Source organism: Triturus cristatus, chromosome 12 (assembly GCF_964204655.1).
Source record: "Triturus cristatus chromosome 12, aTriCri1.1, whole genome shotgun sequence".
Taxonomy (NCBI): Eukaryota; Metazoa; Chordata; class Amphibia; order Caudata; family Salamandridae; genus Triturus; species Triturus cristatus.
The window spans coordinates 421,574,356-421,594,307 of NC_140595.1; the positions used below are offsets into that span (position 1 = coordinate 421,574,356).

General features: G+C 42.4%; 1 protein-coding gene across 1 annotated transcript in view; it reads left to right on the plus strand.

The window, feature by feature from the left end:
• Positions 1-19,952, plus strand: part of LOC146776046 (fatty acyl-CoA hydrolase precursor, medium chain-like) — a 248,056-nt gene that overhangs the window by 61,480 nt on the left and 166,624 nt on the right. Inside the window, exon 5 of the mRNA XM_085636898.1 lies at positions 5,744-5,877. Within this exon, the coding sequence (XP_085493024.1) occupies positions 5,744-5,877 (134 nt within the window). The remainder of the gene's footprint in view (positions 1-5,743; positions 5,878-19,952) is intronic.

Below are 19,952 nucleotides of genomic sequence, written 5' to 3' on the forward strand. Positions count from 1 at the left end.
CACACACATTCTCAGACATTGACTCATTCAGACCTACTGTCACACTCACTGACTCAAAACTGTCTCAATATCTCACGCACTGTCACTCATTGTCTCACTCACTCAATCTTGCTCACTCTCACTTTCTCAACCACATGCTCACACTATCTCACTCACCATTTAACTCGCAGGATCTTGCTCGTGGGCTCACTCACTGTATCACATGCTGTCTCACTATCTTATTTACATGCTAACATTGTCTCACTGCCTCCTTTACATGTTCATGCTGTCTTACATTCTCAGACTGATGTACTCACTGCCTTCCTCACTGTTTCACTTACTGTGTCACTTGCTGTCACTCATTGTCTCACATACTCTCACTCACTCTAGCTCAGTCTCTCACCCTGTCTTGTCTCACCCCCTAACTCTGTCAAATGCTCAGAAACTGCCTCACTCATTTGCTCACAAACTGTCTCACTTTTTCTTTCTTCAGTTTTGATAGAATTCATCCATCAACAAGACACACAAAATCGCATATTTACATTCTCTATAAAATGACATCCAATTTAAAAAGTAAAACATGTACGTAATAATTAGGTATCTGCACCTAGAAATCGATAATAAATGCCATTATTATCCCAAACTCAATACTCTATAATTTGCCAAGCAGCTTATAGAAATTTTGAGACGGGAAACCCCACAAGGGCTAGTATCAAATTGACATATTCTGATAGCATCTTGAGAATGACTAAATCCCAGCACCAGGCATAGTTGTTTAATCCATGTAGGTCTTTGCCTTGGAAAACCCGAGCAAAAACAATAAAACATGTTCCTCATTTTCCTCAAATTGATGACAAAGTTGACACAGCTTACACTCAAAATCAGAGGTCAGCAACATACCTGTAAAGGACGCTAATGGAAGGATACCCAATCTAAAGTTATGAACAAGGTCCTGGTTGAAGGAGATTAATAAAATCCAAAAAGTCTTCGAATTTATAGTCAAATATCTGAGATAGAAAGCAATTGGACAATATTCCTAGAGGTGGTGAGGCCTGTTGTTTCTTTAAGGCCAGTTACCAGAACCTTTATTTCATGATGTTGCGGGCATGATCTGGAATAAATAAAATAAGTATTATACAATTATTCACTCAGTGCACGACTTTATAAAGTATTTTTTACATACTTCAGCCAAGGGACCTTAAGCGCTTGAGGTTTCACAATGATGTTACAAGTCTCTCTATATAAGTACCCAGGTAGAAATCCAGTACAGAATGGGCCTTAGTTTAGCATACCGCACTTTTGGTTTTAAGGCAAAATCTAACCTCAATGGTAAAAGTAAAGTGCTCTGGGGAAGCCTAAAAAAAGATCTCACAAAATCGTTTTTGGCTTTCCCAAGCAACTCTGCAGCTTCATGCCTCCATAATTCTGAACCATACATGGCAGAACTTCCTGTAATCTATAGATCTTAAGAGCCATAGACACAGGGTAAGTTGCTGCACACCTTGCAAACCTGACTGTTGCGGATGCTCTGTTTCAGTAGCAATATACTTTTCAACATTTCGCTAGCCATAAGTGAGGGTCGGAAAGTCTCACACCAAGATAATCAAATTCTGTTACCCTCTCCAAAGAGGTAGCACTGATTGTTATTTTACCTCTAGAATTTCTGTGGGGATTGAACAGCAGAAAATTGTTTTTGGCAGCGGTGGCCGGTGCAGATAAGCGCAGTGGGGGGAAGGTGGCCTAATTATTATTGCTCCACCGAAACGCGTCGATGCTGAGTACTTCTGTTAAATTTGATTAAAGTCAGCAGTCATAAAAAGATAGGGAAGCCATTTCCCCTGCGGGATGCTGCCTATTAATGATTCAAATTAACAACCACAAGACAAATTATATTGTCTTTTTTTAGTTTTCCTTTCCAGGGATATTGTCCATGAATTTGTACCTATTGTAATCTAATACATTTTTTTTACATTTTTAACATTTTTGTGTATTGTTTTTTATGGTGATATATATTCTTATTGTTAAAAATGTTTTTTCTTGGCAAGATTTTTTAAATATTTGTATAAGTGCCTATACATCCTGAGTGGAGCATCAATTGTGATACTGTATGTAAGTTGAAAATGTGGTATAATTTGGTATAGTTGCTGATTGTGGGTAAACAGTGTGCAGGGATTTCCAAAGGGAAAATTTGTTTTTAACTATCAATTGTAGTTCTACCATTTTTACCCAGAGAAGTAACTTTCTGTGTGCTTTCAATTTGAGTGTCATTTATACGCTTATTGATACCATCTCCTCTTCTCTCATATGATACCAGCATTCTGCTACTCTAATTTTCTCAATCATCATTCCTCACTTGTTATTTAAAAGCTCTATTTGTAACAGGCACAGACATATTTTGACATCTGCAACAACTGGTCTCAACCTTGTGCGGCACATTCAATCTTGCACCTGGAGTTTGCCTAGGCAACAAATCAATCAACATCTTTTGTTTTGAGGAACAGACCTCTATTCTTAAGCATTTGACCGATTCTCCATCTTCCTCGGGGGTTGAGGGTATGCAATTTTGGGTTGGGCCATATTCTTTGACCCCAAAAAAGCACACATAATTCCATTTCCCCCTGCCATTTCAAGGTTCATGCCCTCCTCCTATTGAAAGGGTGCAAACCTTTTGGTACAAACAGTGTTTTAAGTTAGAGATCTAGAGCTTCCAGGAGCAATTAAATAGTCATTTAGGGCACCTGGAGCCTGGTTACAATTCATCATTGGGGTGACAGGGTTCATCAAAATTTACATAATTGGAGGTAAAGGTGAAAATATTTTGGGGCTGCTTTTCTTATTCTCAACTATTTTAGCCAACTTAATTGCAAATAGTTGGCTAAATAGCAAATAGTTTCTGGCAAATATCGAGCATGACAACCCCTGACCTTTCAGGGATTTTGGAAACTGTACAGTACTTTTCGCTCAATCAATTGTACTCAGTCTCAGAGAGATACACAGTAGAAACTATGGGTAAGTGTTCAATAAGTATTTATTGAACCAGCGTCATTCTACTATAGAACATGTTTGCTATGACAACAATTAGACAGAAGCATAGGTAAAAGATTGCAAGCACCAACAGAGTAAATAAAAGGTAGAATTCTACCATGGTGCTAAACAATAAATATATGCAGGCATATAAATATGACAGTAATCAAGCGTACTCCCACAATGCAACCCTACATAATTGTACTTAAGTGTACCTAGCATGTATGTGGGTGTAAAGCCAAGAATACCCTAGGAAAGAGCCAACCCCATTACCTGATGAGAGAGAGCGAAGGACCCCGTCTTGGTCTCAAGTTGGGCACCCCGCAAGTGATGTCAGACCGCTGCGTGTTGTAGCTTCAGCAGGCCGCTACCTCAGTGTCTTGTTTCATAGTGGAAGCTTCTCCTCCATCTATCTATTAAAGGAATGGTTATTTTAAACCATAAAGATAGCCGTGAGTTTCCTAACACTATCGATATGTTGTGAGTATGATTATGTAAATGAGCCTAATTCAATACCTGCAATTATGCAAAGTAGTTCTTTAGCTATAGGATGAAGAAGATCATGACTTTTACACAGCGTATGGTAATCCTGTTATGTACATCATGTGCACAGGACTTTTCTAAGAATCCGCATGCAACATAAATAAGGTTAGTTTCGAAGGAACTGAACAACATTTATTCAGCACATAACTGGGTAAAAGGTCCGTGCTAGAACTGTTATGCAGAGCAAGGTAGGACTAATGTAGGTGAAATGTAGTTTGCAGCTTAGGCCTAGTTTGGGGTACATAAATCTAGACAGCACGCATGTGACAGTCACAATCCTGGGCAGCATGACTCTCATCACATCAGGATGGATGACATCCTAAGTGGCTGTACTTTGAGCAAAAGGTGAAAATGAAACCTATAAATGCCCAGGGCCAGAGTAGGATGGAAGTGGGTGTGAGCACCTAGGTCAAGCCATGAAAATATTTTTACTGTTTACTTGGCAATGGACAATGAAGATGTTACCTGCATTTGAAACATACCTGCAATCTTTCTGTAAGCCCTACAGCATATACCGTAGTTGCTTTATGTATGGAGGGAAGTCAATATACGACACGCTGCGTACTCTCCCACCACCGTGTGCTCTTTTGTGCTTTTTCTTGCAACCTGAATGATCCCAGCAAAACATCCTCCTTCCCCTTAGCCTTGTGTGCTTATGTGAATTTAATCATACCCTACTCATTCAATATATCACTGGTTCCCTCATCTTCAGGCATATACATCTCCATGCCTGTGCTGTCAGAGATCTATGTACCACCCACCACTCTTCTCCAGACTCACATATAATTAACATAAAGCTTGCACCCTCCTAACACTAATTCTCTGCCCATTCATGTGTTCTTTGTCTATCTTTTTACTAGTATTTGGCTGAATGTGTGTTATTTGTGTATGTATGTTGGTCAGTTTTATTTTCTCCATGTTTTTATGCATCTGAGTGGTGTTTGTATATGATGGGGCTGACATGTTGCCTACATGCACATAGTGGCTGTGTCTCTATGTGGGACTGTTTTTGTGCGGTCTAAGAGTACAGGTTTCTGTGTGCATAAATAGCAGTTCCTGTATATCTGCCTGTTTGCTTTCTGGTTTGTGCGTATCAGTACCTAGATTTTTTTAGTGTGAGTGTTTTAATGATTGTTGCTCTTTGTGGATCAGAGCCTATATTTCTGTTGGTCTATGTGCATAGGAGTCTGAAAGTTGGCTGAAAGTGCGAATTGTTTGAATGAGTGTCTGTAGGTGTGTTGGTGAGTGTGTGCTTAGATGCCTGTGGGTTTGTTATCCATCTAACCAAAACATGTCAATTTCTTCATCTCAGTCCATTCCTCTTGCATCTGCAATCCATATGTGCCTCTATTTGTGATTGTTATAGCTCTATATCTGTTATATGACTTAATGTGTCTCTGTACAAGTGTTTGTCAGTGCTTCTGTGTGTGTCCATCCACAGGAGATATTGATGATAATGTGTTTACCTGCACATGTCTGTTTTCATGTGGGTGTGTAATATTGCTACCTCTCTAGCTAATAATGTTTGTGCATAGGTGCTTGTATGCTTGTTCATTTGCATGCATAGCAGCCTGTCTCTGTTTATCGGTGCCAGAAAGTTACCTGTTCTGTGTCTACAACCCGATGATTGTCTCATGTTTTGTGTGGATGGGCGCTTTGACATCTTTTGGGCTCTATACATGAGTATCTCTAAGAGTGTTGATTAATTTGTACTTGGATGGCTGTCAATGTGTTGCTATTTCTGCTGGTATATACCCTTTGCATTTTCAGATACACTAATGTGTGGTTGTCTCTTTGTGCATGTACTATACAAATGTCAAACCTTTTGCCTTTATCGATGTATGTTTTATGACTGTCTGGCAGAATGAAGAATATGCCAGTCCTCTTGAGATTTCTCTTGAATCAAATCTCCTAGTATGAAAAACAGGTATGAGCTGCTGCAGAATCGTGCCCTCCTGATCAGGTTATAGTTATTGACAATATAACAATGTTTCTTTATTGTTTCTGGTTATGAGGCTGCTGTTCTTGGCTAGCCATAAAAGCAGTTTGAATTTTGTGTTATTTTGACCCTTTGAAGCCTCCATGAACCGAAGTGTCTATACAAGAAGAAGAGGATGTATATTAGGGCAAATTAAACAAGAATGAATACGTTGATTTTCTCCGCAATTAAAGGTTATTAATATGTTCTTGTGTTTAGGTGATGGTGTTTATCCATGGAGGAGCTTTTGCAGTTGGAGGGGCCTCGATGTATGATGGCTCTCCTATAGCAGCCTATGAAAATGTGGTTGTGGTCATAATTCAATATCGACTTGGCACTCTTGGATTTTTTAGGTAAGATATGGCTTTAGAATGCCACATGATTTCATTAGTATAGAGCTGACTGTCAGGTATTGTTCGGCGATTTGTTTTCAACATTTTGTGTGCATATTATTTCATTCTAATTGTTGTTCCTTGATTTCATGTTGGGCCTTCACGGGCCTTGTCTTTTCAGTTCATTTACTCTGTGAACATTTGTCCAGCTAACCCCGCCATCAAGTTCTTTTTGATCTTGCCTCTAGTGTTAAAGTTCTTGTATTTTAGTATTTTTCTGTAAGCATTCTATTTTATTGCTAATTGTAAATTACTTACAACCATTCTTAACATTTAGCTGCCTACAGTGATGGTTTATTTTTATTTATCTCACATTTCCATTAAAAAAAACATGAGGTATATATGAGGTTGGGCTTTCTGTCCGATGTTTAGTTTTGCTTTTTTTGCTTTGGAGCTTTTTCACACAAGCAATTTTCTTTGTGTGTGTGTGTGTGTATGTATATATATATATATATATATATATTTTCACTGAAAAAAACATAGGTTTCAGGGACGTTATAGTTAGAAATTAGCATTTAAAAAACCTTTGAAATTTACTGAAAAAAACATAGCTTTCAGGGACATTATAGTTAGAAATACGCATTTAAAAAACCTTTCAAATTCACTGAAAAACCGTAACTTTCAGGCACGTTATAGGTAGAAATTAGCATTTAAAAAACCTTAGAAATTCACTGAAAAATCATAGGTTTCAGGCATGTTATAGTTAGAAATTAGCATTTTAGAAACCTTAGATATTCACTAATAAAATCATAGGTTTCAGGAACATTATAGTTAGAAAGTAGCATTTAAAAAACCTTTGAAATTTACTGAAAAAAACATAGGTTTCAGGGACGTTATAGTTAGAAATGAGCATTTAAAAAACATTTGAAATTCACTGAAAAACCGTAGGTTTCAGGCATTTTATAGTTAGAAATTAGAATTTAAAAAACCTTAGAAATTCACTGAAAAAAACACAGGTTTCAGGGACGTGATAGTTAGTTGGACATTTCACTCATACAAAACCAGTGAAATTTGGCCGTTATTGTTAGTTCAGCTAACTATAATTCACGCCCCCGCAATGCACTGCTGATGATGTCACATATTACATCAGTCATCACCTGATCAGTGACATCACTGATGACATCTCAAATGACATCACTGATGACATCATCCAGTGACTGTGTGTTTCTATAAAGTTTAAATATGTTTTATACATATGCCAAGGTGTATTGAAGAATGAGCGGGTGTACAAGTGTCTAGGTGGAGGATTTAGTAGATGCGTGACTGTATAAGTGAGTGATTAAATGTGTCTTAGTGAATGCATGGGTTAGTGACTAAATTGTGTGAATGTCTGTATCAGTGTGTCTGTTGTTGTGTAAGCTGCTGCATGGGTTGGTGAGTAGCTACATGAGTGTCTATATGGGTTATTGATTGGTTGCCCATGTATCTGTATGGGTGCCTAAGAGTTTGTGTGGGTGGGCGGGGTGTGTGTGACTTTGTGCATAGATGTGTGAGTGGGTGATTCACCTGGTGTATGGGTTCAGGAGTGTGTCTGTGAAGGGCTGTATAGATTGGTGAGTGTGTGTATGACTGTGTTGGTGAGTGAATGGATATCTCAGTAGTAGATTTGTGAGTAACTACAGATGGGAAAGGCAGTATATGTGAGTGTTGGAGTATATAAATGACTATATGTGACAGTGAGTGATAGTGAGAGTGGCTGTATAGATTAGTGTGTGCTTATGTCAGTGATTGTATATGAGAGTAAGTATGTGTTAGTATCTGTATGAATAGGTGAGGTGGTGTGTGTATAAATGTATAGGTGAGAAAATGGGAGTGTGATTGATTCTTTACATGACTGACTAGGTGTGTAAGTAACTGTATGGGTGGGAGGTGGTGTGTGACTGTCTGTATAGGTGTATGAGTGCATATGATAGTCATAAATGCAGTCACTCATCAATACAGCACTAACTGTATGGGTGAATGAGTGGATGTGTGTGTAGACCTAGGAATCAGTGAGTGAGTATGTAGTAACTAGTGTCGGTGTGTCTATGGTTTTGAAAATGGTAGTCTGTATTTTAGAGTGGGTGTATGAAAGGTTATATTAGGGTGTGAAGAGGTGCATCAGATTATCACATGGATGATGTCATCAGTGATGTCATTTGTGATATCATCAGTGATATCTCAAATGGCCGAATTTCACTGGTTTTGTACAAATGAAATGTCCAACTAACTATAACGTCCTGAAACCTGTGGGTTTTTCAGTGAATTTCTAAAGTTTTTTAAATGCTAATATCTAACTATAACATGCCTGAAACCTATGTTTTTTCAGTGAATTTCAAAGGTTTTTCAAATGCTAATTTCTAACTATAATGTTCCAGAAACCTATGGTTTTTTCAGTGTTTTTCAAAGGTTTTTTAAATGCTAATTTCTGACTATAACGTCCCTGAAACATCCACACTTACGTGTAGCTACAACAGTCTTCCAATCAAAACAAGGGCTCTTTTTAGAACCACCCAATAACCCAAAATATAATCAAGCTTTATAAAAAAAATCTTAATTATTTTTGCTTGAAGTTACACACCGATCGCGACTTTAGAAACTGTGCACCACGCATATTCACACTTGGGGGCCGTGCTGAGAGATGTGCACCCATCGCGTTCACACTACGGGGCTGCACTGAGAGCCACGCACCTATCGCGTTCACACTAGGAGGCCGCACTGAGCATCGCAGTAGGGTCGCGACTTCAAACTTTGTCAGAAAAAAACTGTCCACTTCCATTAATTTATATTCACCCCAGTGACCCCAACCCGCCGGGACATGCCCAATTTTTTTTTGGGGGGGGGGGATGGGGGCTGCATGCCCCCCCCCCCTCCTGGGCCATTTTTGCCCTGGGGACCCCAACCCGCCGGGACATGCCCAATTCTTTTATTATTTTGTTTTGGGAGGGGAGCCTCCTGGGCCATTTTTAGCCCAGGGGACCCCATCCCCAGGGCACGCCGAATTATTTTATTATTATTTTTTTAAGGGAGGAGGGTCACGTAGCCCCCCTCCCGGGCCATTTTTGCCCCAGGGACTCCATCCCCCGGGGCATGCCCAAATGGCCCCCCTCTCAGGCCATTTTTGGCCACGGGGACCCCATCCGCCAGGTCATGGCCTCTCGTTGGGGACCATGGGGGAGCCCCAATGACCCACTGTCCCGCGGGCTCCCTGCCTCCTGTGGGAGCCGGCATTACTTTTGAACAAGGGGGAGCTACATACATGCAGCTCCCCTTGCTCAAAAGCAATCTGCTTTGCTGCATTGAAGCGAGAGCAGGTTTTCGTGCTCTCGCTTTAATGAAGCAAAGCAGTGTTTGCTATGGCAGGGCGGGAGCCGTGCTTCCGCCTTGTCCCAGCAAACGGCAATGTGCCGGGGGTGGGCACCCCGGGACATAGCAGGAGCCGGCCCTGGGGGTTGGCGGTCCCCAGGGCCATCAAGGATTCCTGGAGGGGGGCTGCGCAGCCCCCCACACAAAATTTCCAAAGCCTCGTGGAGGTGGTTGTTCCCTAGGCTTGGGGGCCATAACGGACCCTTGAAATTCAATTTTAAGTGCCCCGGGGAGGTGGTGATCACCAGAGCAGTGTGGGGGGGCTTGAGCCCCCCACACACTATTTAATATTTATAGCCCCTGGGAGGTAGTGGTGGCCCGAGGCCCCCCTACCTAATTACCATAAGCCCCGGGAGGTGGTGGTCCCTGGAGCTTGGGGGGAGCCCACGAGGCCCCCCCTAATTTTCTCATCCGGAGTCACACACCAAGCGGGACTTCAAAATTAAAAAAAATATAAATAAATTGGGACCCCCTGAGTAGGCCTAAGGTGTCAGGGTGTTTCTATCCTGCCCCCTTTTCATGTTTTTCATCCTTTTTTGCACAGTTTTCTTCTGACTCAGTAACCAAGTCACAAAATGGCTGCCAACAGTTCCTGGTTTGGAGTGTTGGCTGCTAATTAGAATGAAGCTCGTGCGCGGGAGCATTCGCGACTCCTTGGTGCTCAGATATCGATATTTTTTCTTTTTCTAAATTTCACAGGAAATACTGAATGGATTAACACCATTTAACAAAAAAGTCTCTTTCTGAACCAAAACCTACCTTTTTGCAAAATTTGGTGTAATTCCATTCAGCAGTTTGGGCTGTAGCTTTGTCTAAAGTTTTCTATTGAAATTAACATGGGTAAAACGTGTTTTGGGATCCCTCTTTTTTCTCAGCTCCCGCTTTACGAATCACCCCGAAACTTTCAAGACATAAGCTGACCGGAGCAGGCCACCAGTTTTGAAAATTTCGCGAATATTCGGCAAATGACGCTAAAGTAATTGGGAAAACAAAAAACACTTTTTGAATAGAAACGAGGTCCTAACTATAACTACCTACTAGCGACCGTAAATAAGTAATTAATATATATATATATATAGATTAGAAACATACCGGCAGTGACCAGGAGTGATCAGGAGGCCATGAGGGCAACGGCAACGGCTGAGCTTCCAGTGCATTTCTCACGCCGTGAGGGCAGCGGCCAGCTACTACACTTGCCGGCTGTCCCGGGGACCACTGGCGCACTCGAGGCGCTAGAAGAATGCAGAACGCCTCCCTCCTCACGGGACGCGCGCCGGGGTACGCCCGGGCAAAGGGCGGGCCGTCTGTGGCCGGGCTGGGCCATTCCCTTAACAACCAGAGCTAAAACTACAACTGTATCCTGTAGTGGTGAGTGGTGTGTTTCTTCTTCCGGTACTTTTTGGATGTCTGGGGGTTCTGTCATTATGGGCAAACGCAGCACTATTACCCCAGCCCGCAAAATTACATCCATAGAAACTATGTTGGAGCGGGCGGTGAATATGGTCAGCACCGAGATCGAGCTGACGGAGAGAAGATTGTCCCTGGGCCCCACAAAAATCCAATGTGAAGCACAAACTGATATAAGCGATCCAGAGGTACTGACACAGAGAATCACTGAACATTCCCCTCAAACCTCCACTGGAGAGAACACGCTGGGCATGGAAGGGTTTGGCTCTATAGGAACAACTGCAAATTTTGAATCTGGGTGTAGCCCAACTGTTTCATTGACATTAACTACAGCCAACCTGGACACAACCCCTAACTCAGAAGTAAGTGGAGCGAGAAGGAAGAGGAAGGTGGTGAAACCAGCCTGCTCTAAACAAAAACAGCCCCCACGCTTGAACTCACAACGTACAACGTTAAATACATGGATTAAGGGCCCCATGGTCCCCGCAGACCCAATCCCCAGTAGTGTCTTAATTGACCTAGCTGATGTGGATACCCAAAGTAATTCCACTCAGACGAAGTCCACGCAGACTGCTTTTTCTAACTTCACACTTGGGGATACTGCTATAGATATTATAGCTGACACATTGTATAATCGTGTTAAAGGGCTTGTGGATAAAACTTTTGATAAGTTATGGAAGCGTTTAAATCACCTGGAATCCCTAACTACTAAGGCAACACCACCTTGCAGGGAACACAATGAGCCAGCTCGACAGGTCAGCACCCTGGAAAATCCACCTCAGAATGTGCAACTGGCTCGACAAGTGCCCCAAACCGTAAAGTCGTTGCCTGTTCCCCTTGACTCTAATAATAAAACGAGAAACCCCCTAGCCTCTAAGCTATACACTCGATCTGTCAATACCCAAAATATAAACCATGATGATTCCCAAGATGGTCCGATAGTTAGCACGAGTTTTGTTGACATTGGCACCAGGGGGCATGTAGAACCAAACAAGGATGTTTTAAATTTACTCCCTGCATCCTGCCCATATGTGCTAACTCTTGTAGGGGTACCCCCACTAGAGAAAAACAAACCAGAGTCCTGGGAACAACTGTGGAATAAATGTGTGGACTGGATGGCTAAACACAAAGGGTATAGGAGGTCTGATATACATGAAATTTTAATGGTGCGAAGGGTAGGCTGGGTGGGACCTGCAGTGAAAACTATCAGGGGAGATTGCATTGTTATTAATTTTTCCCGACCTAGGACCGTTGGATCCATATTAGCAGTTAAAGAGACCAACTGCCTGTCCTCTACAAACATTTGTGCATTACCCCTAGGTTTCTTCTATAAACCGCCATCTATACAGTGTCCACTCCTCAGCCCTTCTTATCAGTCGTTAAATAGATTTTTGGCTATTTCTGACTTAGATACCCTTGATTGACTTTCACCCAAAACTCAAACTACTGGATTCGTCTATACGGTACCCAAGGAGACTTCTAATACCGCCCTGGGGTGGAAATGACCCAATTAATTGATTGCTCAGACTCAATATTGAAGGTGTTGAGTTGGAATGTGGCAGGTCTGGCCTCAAAATTAAATATAGAAGATTGGGCAAATATGATAAATACATTTGACATCCTTATATTCCAAGAAACCTGGGCAACTAAACAGCTATATCTCGATGGGTATGAGTGTTTTAATATTATTTCCCCTAATCCTAAACATGGCAGACCTTCAGGGGGTCTATCAATATGGGTCAGCATCGCTTCAGGTGGTAGAGTAAAACTAATTCCCACCGAGAATGTTAATTTCCAAGTACTGATCTACACACGGGGGGCCTCCATTTGTTTTATTAATTTCTATAATAATGATTTCTTAAGTACACCAAATGTTAATTTTGTTCACCTTTTTAACTTTATTCAGGATCTGGATAATTTATTGGGAAAGTACAAACTGGCAGGGATATGCCTGGGGGGTGATTCTAATGTAAAGATAGGAGAAGGAACTTCTGGGTGTTCTTCCCAATTTATTCCACCCAACCCATGCAAGAGAGGACACGAGCTGTTAGACCACCTATCAAGTAGCAGTCTTTTAAATGTGATGGATATTGCAGCTGCAAACACTAATGATAATCCATTACCCACTTATAGAGGCCTAGGACGAGCCTCAACTATAGACTATGTCTTCATATCTCCATCATTAGAAGGCTACTTAGTTGAGGCAGAGGTCAGGGCATCCACTTTTGGAGATCATAATCCTATTACGGTCTCGTTAAGGATAGCCCCGCGACCAAATAGTAGAAGAGAACTGGGAGCGGGAAACTTAGAACTCTCAACTGATAGTTTAAGAGTTAAATGGAAGGGTATGGATTGTAGGGAGCTCTTCCAGAAGATGGTAAAAACTTATCCATCTCTTTGTGAGACTTGTCTCAGTTTGGCTGACCCCAACCCAGAGGCAGTTTCTATTTTTACTCTATTATGTGTAGGCATTAAGGAACTGATCTCCAGACCTGCAGCCCTACACAAATTTGACCCTAGGTGGTTTGACAGCACCTGCTCTAGGGCTAATAGGGATCTCAGATCAGCTTTATCAGTTTCCCCTAGAGATCCCATTCTTATTAGAACCCTTAGGCACAATTATAAAAGTGTAATAAAATTAAGGAGAGACGTGGTCTTAAACGAGTATTGGAATAACCTGGCTTGTGCTGCCAAACTTAATAATACAAACAATTTTTGGTCTGCCACTAAGTCCCTGAGAGCTTTTGGGAATACATCTACCCCCCTAAGTTGCAATATAACTAGTGAAGTGTGGGTTGCTCACTTCTCGAAAATATATGCCTCCCCACCCCAATGCGAAGAAACCCTGGAAAATGTTATGCCTACCCAAATTCAAATTTCTTTGATTGAGGTCGAGGAGGCAATATTCCAGAGTGCGGCAAATAAAGCCCCAGGCACGGATGGGCTGCCTATTGACCTTATAAAATCAAGGCCAGAGTTCTGGGTTCCTCTGCTACTTAACGTTTTTAACAATTTGATCACAACAAAAATCCCAAACACATGGTCCACCTCTGTAATTATCCCCATTTTTAAAAAAGGAGATAGATCGAACCCAAGCTGTTACAGACCCATTTCCCTAATCGATAACACCCTTAAAATATTGGGTAGAGTTCTATTTAACAAGATCAGAACTTGGGCAGAGGATGAAAACATAATAAATAAATGTCAGTTGGGTTTTCGTAGTCATCTTGGTACTGTGGAACAGTGTTTGAATCTTAATTTAATCATAGGGAAATACACTATCGCCCGACACAGTCCTCTTTACCTGGCATTTATGGACCTTTCGTCCGCTTTTGAATTTGTTAATAGATCCAGGCTCTGGCAATGCCTTCTAGATTATGGGTTAGATAAAGATTTAGTGTATTTTTTAGCATATCTGCATAGGGACTTAAGGGCCCGTGTAAGGATAAGTATGGACGGGGCAGTGTCAGGAGACATAGTAGTTGGAAGAGGCGTTAGACAAGGGTGCGTTCTCGCCCCACTCTTATTTATTTTATATATTAATGAACTTTATAATGTCCTGTCTAACCAAACCACCGATGTCCCTATAATTAATGGTAACAAACTGCCCGCCTTACTATATGCAGATGATGCTGTTTTAATGGGCTGAACACCTAATGCCTTGAGAATCTTAGTTAGGGGATTTGCAGTTTTTATGAATAATCTGGATCTTTGTACAAATTTAAAAAAATCTTTTTTAATGTGTTGTGGCCCTGAGAACCGTTCCATTAATACTATTACCTTGGGCCCTGATTCTTTGATGTGCACTCGTACTTTCCCTTATTTGGGCTTACAATTTTCTGATAATGGGTCCTGGACACCACATTTGGCTTATGGACGGACTAAATTTTCAAGAGTTCTTATACCTACTGGTCTGAAAGTGCTGGGTACGGAAATTAAGTGAGGTATTGCGCAGTATGATGCTGCTAAGGTGAGCTGCTGCAGGAGTCGGGATTAAAGCGTGAGCCTAAACTGTGTGTCTTATGGTGTGAAGTCATGTGCCCTGGCCACTGCAACACACCTGTGGGAGAAGTGTCAGCATGTTTTTATACCTACTAGGATGAACTACTGACTCCTACTGGTTTGAAAGTCCTGGGGTACGGAAAATATGTGAGGTATTGTCTGGAGTCTCATGGTGCTAAGCTGAGGTGCTGCCGGAGTCGGGGATGAAAGCGTGAGTCCAAACTGTGTGTCATATGCTGTGAAGTAATGTGCTCTGGCCGCTGTACCACATCTGTCAAGTAGTGTCAGAATGTAGATATACCTACTCGGAGGAACTTTTGTTTCGAACATTGTAACTTGTGTATGGTGTTTAGAGGGTGTTATACAGGGAGTGTGAAGGTAAATTTGCGCGTATCAAATCAATACGGCATTTGTAAAGCGCAAACTACTCACCCCTGTGGGTCTGAAGGCCCTCGAGGCTGGCGTGGAAATTATGTGAGCTATTAAGTGAGCTATTGCCCAGAGTCACATGGTGCTGGGCTGAGGTGTCCAAAGGTGTCCTTCATAAGCATTTCGAAAAATACCCCATTTGTAAAGCGCAAACTACTCACCCCTATGGGTCTGAAGGCCCTCGACGCTGGCATGGAAATTATGTGAGCTATTAAGTGAACTATTGCCCCCAAAGTCACATGGTGCTGAGCTGAAGTGTCCAAAGGTGTCCTTCATAAGCATTTCCAAACCTACCCCAGTCAATTTGCCTAGGTCATTTCCACCACAATGCACAATCATGAGGTCAGGGTGCGGCAGATGCAAAGAGGTTTTAACCAAAGGTAGCAATTAGTGCCACTTCAATCTTCTATGTGCAAACCATTTCATGTCCACATTTTGTAAACCTAGGTCTAAGTCAATACGTCTTTGTTCTGCATACCTCTTGCACCAGAAACATAGCTATGTCCTACCATCCACACTAGCATTTTGAAAGTATGGCTGGAAGGTATGGAAAGATGTCTGTAGCTCATGCAGTTCCTTGGTAGAATATAAGAGATATGTTTAAAGATGGGGAACTACTTTTTTTGCCATACAAAACGATACATGATTGGGAGATGAAAAGCATTCTTTTTAAAAGTAGGGTGCACATTCGTTTTGTGGAAAAGCATCTTTGTGATTGGTTAAGAAAAAGCAGTTTCAACATGGAGTACATATCATAGGATAAAATTTGCTCAACTGAACCACACCTGCTACTTGCGTTTGGAAGGCTCTGTTCAAACTTAAAACAATCGTTAACTTTTAACCTGCACGTACCGTTAAATGTTCGAGAAAATGTTGCAAACAAATATCGTTAAGTTCAAAAAAATTGATGAACTTTTAACTTGCACATATTGTAGAATGTTCTAGAAAGTGTGTTGATAGAATACGTGGCACTTCTGACTTCTGTGTTGTTGAATATTAAAAAAAAGGTTTATATGGAAAATTAAAAAGAAACCAATGGAGAGAAGTTTTGAAACCCAAAAGAATCAAGGAACTATTCTAATTTGTTCTTTACATGTATTTATGTGTGGAGCAACAAAATTATAGACACAACAGCACCAGGAAGTGGAAGAAGCAGGGAGTGGGGGGACGGGGGGAGATGGGCAGAATGGCACACATGCACAATTAAGTACAGCACAAGTATAGACAAACAATGGCCAAAATGAAACACACTAACAAGGAGCATAAGTCACACAACCCGCCAACATCACACCACTGAACGAGCATAGAAGTGAAAACCACGTCGCATTCATACAGGATGTGTACAAAGGCCTGTCGTTGGTGTTGTGGGATGTCTGCGGCCGTGGTCATCATGGATGAGATGCCCAGCACGTGGCACATGGGCAAGTTCACTGTGTGTTACGTTACCAAACAGCTGCTCCTCCCTCCCATGAGCCTCCACACTTTTCTACGGTGCGCTGTTGTATCTCGTGCACTCGTACGGTACACCTTTGTAATGCCTATTCACGCATGTCCTGCTACATTCAAACTACACCATCACAGTGCCGTTTGGAGGTGGTGCATGTCACTTTACAACATGGAGTGCTGCGGCCCTTGTAGCAGGCCACACCAGAACACAGAGACACACTTACCCCACTTCCTGTACACAGACATGTCCGAGACACCCCTTTCCCCTTGCCAGATAGGCACACCCCTTCGCTGACCTGTGTACCCCGGACCAGCACACGCCGGTTGTGCATGCAGGAGGATGCGTGCGTAGCTACATGTCCAGGCTCACTGCCAACGCTGTGGTGACAGCACACTGTGATGTTGCAGGGCTCGTTCCTATCATGCTAAGACAATGACCAAAGGGACACACTTGCTCAGATGCGGGTTTGGGAGGCCTTGGCGGTCATGGAGTTGTTGCGATGAGTGTTGTGGCCCTCATGGGTTTCCCTGTATCATGCTCATTGACTTTATGGCACCTGTGGGTCTTCTGGTGTGGCTCTTGGCTGTGTTACCTTTCATGGTGCAGGTAGTCGTCCTGCTTAACACCAGCAGAAAGCAGGTGTAAAATCCCTGGTGCTAACGTGGCTTATCGCCGGAATTTGTTTTGCATTGCAGTTGGTGTGAAAGTTGTGATGTGATTTATTTTGTGTGTAGAATAATATACGAACTGAGCAGTGTAGCTGGTCAAGATCCAGCACATGACGCACCATTCCCAATCAATATAAATACAATGAGATTTCTTAATTGATTTTGTGTGTACACTGTAAGTGCAGCCACTACATCAGTGCAATTCAATACAGGATTTTAGTATTTAGAATACATTGCAAAGGTGCACCTTGTGTCTTTTTGTATGGGAGCGGCTAGTCTGCATTGCATAATCAGCACTTTAATGGAAGTAAAGTTGAGATAAATCTAACACACTATTCAGAAGTTGGTGAAAACTGCAGATATCACCAGTATTCCCGCGATAAGTGCCCCAAAATTTAACATCATGGTGGACTCCATCAAAAAACAGTAATAAGAACAAGAAAGAGTTACACAGCAGTTAAGAGAACAACCAAAAACTTTAGTTAATTTCTTTTTTCAAACTTTATTTTTTTATAAAGATATATATGTAAATGATAAACTAATAAACAAAATTTAAGTTAAATAATAGAAAAAAACAATGCGGAACACTCCTGTGGGGACGATGGATCTCGACGACAGAGCCTGGAAAATAAAGCACAAAATAAGGACGTGTGTAATGGGCATATCAGGGGAGAGAGACACACAGAAACAGAGAAGGAAAAAAAAGCCAGCGGGAAAAAGAGAGGGAAGGAAAGAAAGGGAGTGTGAAAGGGAGATGCAAGAGAGAGAGTTAGAGAGATAGAAGGAAAAGAAGGAAGAGAGAGAGAGAGAGAGCGAGAGAGAGACACTGCCGCCCCTGCGCATCCATGAGCAAATAATTACCTGGTGCCACCGGAGTGTGCAGCAGTGGGCACTCCACGTGCCCATCAAACCTCCGCGCATCCCAGATATGTTGCTGAGTCCTGAGCCATGAATGGCGGAGACCACATCAGCTTCTCCGTGGATCTCACAGATGTCGCTGAGTCTTGAGTCATCAATGGCGGACACCACATCAGCTTCTCCACGGCCCGGCAGATCTCACACATGTCGCTGAGTCCTGAGTAATCAATGGTGGAGACCACATCAGCTTTTGGGGCCGCTAAGCCTGTGGAACTCAAGTCCGTGCCACGTGGTGGTAGGCCCCTGATGACCATATGAGCTTCGGGTGGTACTAACCCTGTGCATCTGAAGTCTGCGCCAAGGGGGTGGTAGGCCCCTGACGGTTATATAGAGCAGGGTGCAACTAACCTTCTGCACAACTTTTCAAAGACTCTTTATGGTTAAGACACATGGAGCATCCACCATCTAGTCAGGACCGGCAATAAAGGATGTGACCTTGTCGATCTATTATATTTGCGTGGTCACATGGCCTGTGATGCATGTGCCGGATGGGTGTGGTGTGTGTGCAAACCTGCACTGAGGGAGTGGCCGTGAGATGTTGAGAACTAGACCACTGACCTGCACACCAGCAGCGAGTACGCCTGCGACAGGTAGCTAGGTGAGGCCAACATCGGAACATACTCGGAGTGGCGTGGCGTATGACGCAACAGGGCAGGAATAGCTACAATGACGTGGACGACTCGTAGTACTGCATCTGTGAGTCGAGCGGACCCTCTGCGAGCCTGGTTGCAAATTGTTCATAACTCACACTACATAAGCATTGAAAAACCATTTTGTGATTCAGTTCGTCAGCTGGCATTTGTCCGAGGCATTTGTGAAACATATTGGAATTCTTTCTGTGATAGATACTCCTTTGACGCTGCCTCTCCCCACATCAGCAGGTAACGCACCCTCTTTCCACATTACCATCATACCCCCAACAACCTTCTTGGGCCTGGAAGTGTCCCTGTGCGGTTGGACAAAGAAGAATCTTAGTCATGTATAGATTTACATATACATTTTTTTATTTAAAGACAAGAACAAATAAGACTGAAGGGAGTCTGGTGCTGTGGTCGCTGCCACAAAGTTGGGGTCACTGCCATTCAGGAATCAGGACACAGTTAGACATGTGAGATCGGCTTGTGTTAAAGAGGGTTAGTGGCACAACGTGCCGCCGGCCTTGCATATGGAAATATGCCTCACTGATCAGAGAGAGTCTGGTGCTGTGGTCGCTGCCACGGACTTGGGGTCACTGCCATTCAGTACTCAGGACACAGTTACACATGTGGGATTGGCTTTTGTTAAAGAGGGTTAGTGGCACAACATGCCGCCGGCCTTGCATATGGAAATATGCCTCACTGATCAGAGAGAGTCTGGTGCTGTGGTCGCTGCAACGGACATGGGGTCACTGCCATTCAGGACTCAGGACACAGTTACACATGTGGGATTGTCTTGTGTTAAAGAGGGTTAGTGGCACCAGAAACATTGAGACTGTATGAGCCTGTGATGATGCTTGGTGTGGACAGGCCACACTGGGAGCAATGTCTTTACATGCTTTGAAAGAATCTTCATAGCAGTCAAAATTACCAAGTAATTCCATTTCAGTCCTCCAAGGTTTGAAGAGTTGAAGAAGAGCTAAATAGAAAAACTATCTATTATCTGGAGTATCACAACTTAATTTCCTGTGATTAATCAAATTTCCTTTGGCATTCTTTAAAAAAATCCAGCAGATCGAATTACAGCATATTTCACTTTATTTATTTTGTCTGTAACATTTTTTCTAAAACTATAATTTTGCAGTATTTCATATAGACATATGTTTTCCAGGTATGGGCTTCTAT